Source organism: Micropterus dolomieu, linkage group LG12, assembly GCF_021292245.1.
Source record: "Micropterus dolomieu isolate WLL.071019.BEF.003 ecotype Adirondacks linkage group LG12, ASM2129224v1, whole genome shotgun sequence".
NCBI lineage: Eukaryota > Metazoa > Chordata > Actinopteri > Centrarchiformes > Centrarchidae > Micropterus > Micropterus dolomieu.
In genome coordinates this window covers 19,284,635-19,291,440 of record NC_060161.1, presented here as the reverse complement: position 1 = coordinate 19,291,440, position 6,806 = coordinate 19,284,635, and the positions used below count along the sequence as shown (strand labels likewise).

The 6,806-nt window shown below is 41.1% G+C and overlaps 1 protein-coding gene across 3 annotated transcripts in view; it reads right to left on the bottom strand.

Moving 5' to 3' along the window:
* Nucleotides 1–1,230: 1,230 nt before the first annotated feature.
* The window catches only part of rgs12a (regulator of G protein signaling 12a), a 37,634-nt gene continuing 32,058 nt past the window's right edge, over nt 1,231–6,806 (bottom strand). For 2 of the 3 annotated variants that reach the window (XM_046065595.1, XM_046065594.1), the window contains exon 18: nt 1,231–2,212. In XM_046065595.1, the coding sequence (XP_045921551.1) occupies nt 1,926–2,212 (287 nt within the window). In that variant the 3' untranslated portion in view covers nt 1,231–1,925. Of the gene's footprint in view, nt 2,213–2,695; nt 4,941–6,806 lie in introns of those variants that run through there. The other variant, XM_046065596.1, reaches the window with a different exon arrangement.

Here is a 6,806-nt window from a genome sequence, read left to right as displayed (position 1 = left end):
TTTATTACAGAAAGTGTGAAACCCATGACCAAAGTAAGCATACATTGGGTCACTGGGTTACTTATGGATTGAATTATAGTGAAAATAAATGATTCCACCTTTTGCTGGGGATCCCTTGGGGCCACCAGTACCCCTGAGGGTCCCTGGACCCCACTTTGAGAACCACTGGGCTTGCTAACACAACTTTACCCTGCATTTCACAGTTGATAACGACCAAAAAGAAGCCATGGTCACACCAAGAAATGTTACTTTAGGTTTCCCCAAAAGTCCCCAAAACAGGTTAAAGGTGCACTTCACCAATTTTACATTTGGTTACACATATTTACACAACACACATTAAGTTCTGTTTACTTGTCATTGGGAGTAACAAGCCTGTGAAAACAGTTTCCAGCAAAACTTTTAGATATCTTAGCCTCTGTTGCATCAGTTTTTTAAATCTTGAAACCCAACTTTTTATGTTTTTTGAAGTTCCCTCAACTTTGCAATACAAAATCACCTGAGTGCCCCTTTAACAGCTTATTTTGACACGTGTGTTGGATCAAAAACAAAGAGGGAACTGGTAAATCCAGCACACTGCAGTCACTTCATTATCAACATTTATGTCGACAGACATTCACCAGGTTGGATAAAATGTTATCTGATGAAAGCTGATAATAAAGTGCAAGTGACTGAGAGTGCAGGACTTTATGGTTTCTTAATGTTTTAACATTAGGGTTAATTACTAATGAAGAATTCAGTAATGACAGTACCTTTTTAAATAAGGTTAGTATGAAAGTGAAGAGCCAAACCAACCATTTATAGGCCTCATGTGTTGTCAGCATACCAGCAGTGACACGCTCTGTCAAGACAAACTGCCCTGTCCCATAATCCAACCCCTAATTTTCACCATCTGTAATAATCTCTGTCCAGATGCTGAGCTAAAAATACAAAGAGGAGGCTGAACGACTAAACAGCACGTCCAGGCCAGTGACGAATCCTTATGTGAAGGGTGTGTGTTACTAGAGAAGAAATTGTTCACCTAAGACTATTAATTATTGACTTAGCAAACACATATGGCTGGCCAAATACGCCAAGTAGGAGAATAAAGGGCCGTGACTGTCTTACATTTGGGTTATAAACTACAACAGAGGAGTATTTTTTTACAAGGTGGACTAGACGTTAGGATTTGATGGTGAGGATGTCCGAAATACCAATTAATCATATACAATGTACGAAAGAAAAAAACGTCAGTTTTGTTGGAATTACAGCCATCAAAGCTTTTTAATCATTCAACATGTGGACAACCTCAAAACCACAGAAGCAGGAACTACAGGCAATAAAGGTACCATCTGCAAAACACAGGAAGAAGATGTAAACAGGAAATATTTAAATATCCAAGAAAGTTGTGATTTGCCTCCCATTTGATCCTAAAAACAGAGTCCTGCCTGGCATATGGTCCAACAAACGCGGGTTCCACTTTGTAATAGGGCAACAGTAGTTTACCAAAAACTGGACACTGGGTTAAACTCAAACTTTATAGTGTCTATAAATTATTATTAGAAAGTAAAAACTGATATTTAATAAACCCACTCATTACAACCTATAAACTGTTTATGATGTGAGCCTAATTAGAAACTGGTACCCAAATGTTAATTTCAGGCATCTGTCATGGTTGTCCTGTCTAACTTGGCTCATAATAGAATTGCTTTCCACTTATAAATTCTAACATAACAAAAACATATCACTGCCTCAAATTGACAATCAGTACTAAAAATCAAAAAGAAGACGCCAAAATTCATAACAAATATACAATATCTATCACCATAATATTGATTATTTTTTTGGAGTGTGAATTGACAGCTTTGTACATGCAGCCCATCATCTGACGGATTCTCTTTCAAAGGACAGTGCCTCAGGCTTTAAAAGTGCAGCAGTGTGGGTTCCCTTTAGACAACTGTGGCCTTGTAAAGGTCTGTCTTGCAGTCCTTGCCCTCTGGTGGGTTGCGGCCGTTATGGGGCACCTGAGCGTTCCTCATCTTGCTCTGGCACTGCCGCAGCTCAGCGACGTAGCCCTGGAAGCTCAGGCTGAGCTCAGATTCCTCACCCCGGGAGGTTTCAAGTGTTCCCTCCTCTAGATGCACCCCCTCCACGTCCATCACCTCCTGAACCGTCTGTGCGGCGTCGGCTCTGTTGGTGGGTGATTTGGCATTGGAGCTTGGGTCTGTTCTTCTCTCTGTGCGTTTGAGAAGAGAAAGACATGGAAGATTTAAGGTGAGCTGATGCACTGTGGACGTCCAAGATTTCTATTTGAATATTTATAAGGGTGGTTCCGATCCATTGTTTATATACAATTTTCTTTAAATAAGCATATTACGACAGTCTTCATCTTATATGATGGTTGTCAAAAATGCGTCTTCAAATAACAGTGACTAAACATAGAAAAAACCTAATTCTACTCGCTTCATCTCCTCTGCATCTTTGACTCATGTGGACCTCCAGGCGACTGAGCATTGATTTTGCATTATGCTGCATGATGGCCAGATGCTTAGCATGACTATATGAGATGTCAGAGGACTTAAGAAGTGGAAACTTTGTCGCCCATCATGTGGGTGCACATGCATTTTAACTCACTCAAATGCTCGGTCAACCTAATATGAGACAAACTTGATGACATAACTGCGTCGGTTGAAACTTGAAATCATGAGAAAGAACTGGATGAAATTGGACTAGGATAAAATATACACTTTAATTTCATTGTTGTCACATATGTTTCCGTATTACCAGTTGTACTTCATTTCAGATTCAGGGCTGCGTTACCTCATCAGACAGCCCTGAACACAAGTTAATAAACACTGAAATCACATTTAAAGAGGGTGTGTTGGGTGGGGGGACTCCAAAATTCCCCTGTCTTCAACTGTGTGTACTCCTGTGCTCTAAAAGTTTTTTCGGATGCTGGCATTAAGGGTATGATGACTGATAAACTCTCCACTTCTTATGTGAACTCTGTGGCCTTGCCGACTCTAAACACAGAGGCCCGGGTGACTCAAACACAGCACTTCAACACAGAGACTCTCCTATCTCTGCTGACTGTGATTCACTGCTTCTCAGTACAGATGTAAACAGCCTGTGAGCTCCAACAGCTGACCGTACACAGACCCCACAGCAACACGACTATGGAATTACTTGAAACACAAAGGTGAACACGAAACAGCTTCAAAGACTTTCCAACAACTGTAATCTTGCCTGAAGTCCAAGGACACAATACTGACTTGTGTTAGGTATGAAATTGATTAAAATTTGATATAACTGATGCTACATAAACACAAAACTCCGTCACAGGTTTTTCCGCAGGATGTGATGTATTGATGCTGGTATGTAGAGCTGGCTGCTACATGACGCATTTTGATGAATTGAGGTTTGTTGAATTTTAGAACATTTTTACATTTATTCATCTATCCATCCATCTCCTATTCCTCTCTCTATCCCGACATAGGGATCAGGAGCCCCCAAGGAGTCACAAGATAGATGTTAAGGGTGGTAGTGGTGCAGTGGACAAGACAATTCAATAAAAATAAGGTTGAGTGCCCCACTGTGACACATCCACCAATGTGCCCCTGAGCAAGACAATTAACCCCTAGTTTCTCCAATGGCGTGCGACCTCTGACATACTAAGCAATTGTAAGTCGCTTTGGATAAAAGCATCAGCTAAATGAATAAATGTAAATGTTAATGGTCATGGGATTATAAGCAATTTAGGCAAAATCCTTTATCATCTAAAATGACTTTATACTGTTAATACTGGATAGTTTTACCTCTTCAGGCTTACAAATTGTATTGTGGACAAAAAAACAATGTGTGATGCTAAAAAATAATTTTACGCCTCAGTTGGTCATAACTAAATAATAACCTTGGCTTGGCAAGTTAAAGTTGCTTATTTGTAAAGGGTCACAAGTAGGACAGCAACCTATTTTCATTATCGATGAAGCTGTCAATAATTTTTTCGATCAATATATTGTGGAAAATCAAAATTTCCCAGAGCGCTAGGTGACGTCTTTACAAGTCTAATTTTGTCCAACCAACTGTCTAAAGCCCAGAAAATCAATTCAATCAATAGACTAATCAATTCAGCTCCAGTCAGAAGCCAAAAGAGTTGGAACACTGCTCTATACCCACTTATTACTGTTAAGGGTCCACCAGTAACGCTATAGGCCATTTCCCATTCAAATGTCATGGGAAGACCCGTGACAGGTTTCCAATCCGTCACAGGGCAATCTAAGATGTTGCTACTGAGAGGAGACAATACAAAAACGTAAAAGGCTTTAAGCTTTCTTACAATGAATGACCATGTTGATATAGTTCAAAATGCCTGATTGTGCTTATTCATACATATTTAGAAGGAGGAAAAAGCTCCAATGCCATCTTTTTATTACAATGTATTTGTACATCTTCAAGTCATTATTTAGCCATACAACTTTTTCATACATGTTTTCAATGTACAAGCGTGCTGACTTGACATGTAAAAACTATGTCTTGACATAGCCATGGTTTAACATAACCATGCCTCCTGTGGCAAGGCTTTTCCACAGCCATGGCAGCAGTCAGAGAGCTGAGACAGACCAGCCAGGCTGGAACGGACCCAGCTTACAGCCCTCAAGGAGGGATGATTGCCAAAGATCTGCGTCGAGTCCTCCTCTGACCGCCAGATGGATGATAAGGCTGGCCCGGGGTCAGCAGCGGCCAGCTTTGAGAGCTGACACAGAGGCACGAGAAGGAAGAAAGTGAAGCAGGTCTGAAAGCAAACTGAGCCATATGGTCTCCCCAGGTGTGCTGCTGAAACGGGGTCATTGCAGAGCAGTTTTTGGAGATAGCCTGGCCACTGGGTAGATGTCCAATTTACTTCCAGGAATCCTTTCATCATCTCCTCTGGGCCTAAAACCTGAGCATGTAACCTCTGACCATGACTGCAGAGAGGAAAAAGGAAACACATTCTCAGCTTGCTGAATGAATCATTAATCACCGTCTTGTTTATAAAGGACAGCTTTATTCTTGTTTATTCTAAACTAAAAACTCCATGCATTGAGTTCAAGTCAGAGTCATATGAATGGAGTTAGACTGTGTGATATCACCCCCTAGTGGACGCCCTAATCCCTACCAACCAAGCCTACAGACCCCAATGCCTGCCAGACCCGGAGAGGTGATTACAGCCATGATTAAGAACCGATTGTGGTAACACAAAGCAGCAGTTCTCAGTTCTGGTCCTCTGGATATCGACCAGAGCCCTTCTGGCTTGGATTTTAACAGTTTAATCGGGGCCCAATTTACACCTGACATGCCAAGTAAATGCTGTAAACTACCTGTAAGGCCAGAAATACTCTTGGTACATAGACCTGGTGGCTTGGAGCCACAGTTGTATATGCAAATGCTTATACTGATACAAAAGAATGAACTTTTATTGTTTGGTGACTTTTCATTCGAATCAGAGGAAACAATAACGTATTGTATATCTTTTATTCACACTCATGTGAAGAAGCGTAACCAGTGGGACGTTTATCCTTTTCCTTTCCACAGCACTTTATTATTTACGATATTGTGGCACTGATGCATCTTGTGACATGTTGATCTGCCTCAGCATCAATGTAATCTATTCCTTTGGAACAGCAGAGGGCGTCAGTTTAACAGTAATACACCAACTGGAGATAAGAGGGAGATCTGCAGTGACTGAAATCAAGTCGACTGATTGACACAGAAGAAGAGAGGAAGATAAATGCTAATGAGCCATTGTTAACTTGTTTGGACTGATGGACTTATCCAGTGGGTGTTTGTCTCTGAAACACATTACTGAGCCTGCGAGGGTGACTTTCCACCCAAATTAAAAAGTAACAACTTCACAAAAAGTGGTAAAGTGGAGGCGTGTTAACTTGCTGCGTTTCCATGTTTGCAGATCCCTCAGAGCCTCAGCCGCACCAAGGTGGCAAACATTGTTAAAAATATGGGTCTCTCAAATCATAGCCATGTTTCCATTTAAGCGAGTGGGAGAAGGACGGAGACAAAGAGAAATAGGCTGGGAGATGGATGAAAATCAGTTGTGACAGTTTCTATCTGTAGCTCAGTCAACTCGTGGATAAGGTTACCATGGCGCCCGGTGGTGGGAAGATTCAAGCTGATGCACTTAGCAACCAGAAAAGAGGAGCGAGTCTGCAGAGGAGCTGAAAGGCTTTGATTCCTTCTCATCGTCTTGTGTACATAAAGCCTGGCTATTAATACAAGGCAGTGAGGTCGGCGTGAAAACCCTCGTGCCCCTTCTATATCGTGCTTTGAAGAGTGAGACACTTGGAAAACATGTTGAGAGTGATTATCTTCTCTTTTTATAGAGTTCACAGCGTTTCAAAGAAGAAGGTTTCCTGGGATTTTCTTTAAAGCCAAGAATCTACAGTGGGTACGGAAAGTATTCAGACCCCTTTAAATTTTTCACTCTGTTTCATTGCAGCCATTTTCCAAAAATCAAAAAAGTTCATTTTATTTCTCAGTAATGTACACTCAGCACCCCATCTTGACAGAAAAAAACAGAAATGTAGAAATTTTTGCAAATTTATTAAAAAAGAAAAACTGAAATATCACATGGTCATAAGTATTCAGACCCTTTGCTCAGTATTTAGTAGAAGCACCCTTTTGATCTAATACAGCCATGAGTCGTTTTGGGAAAGATGCAACAAGTTTTTCACATCTGGATTTGGGTATCCGCTGCCATTCCTCCTTGCAGATCCTCTCCAGTGCTGTCAGGTTGGATGGTAAACGTTGGTGGTCAGCCATTTTCAGGTCTCTCCAGA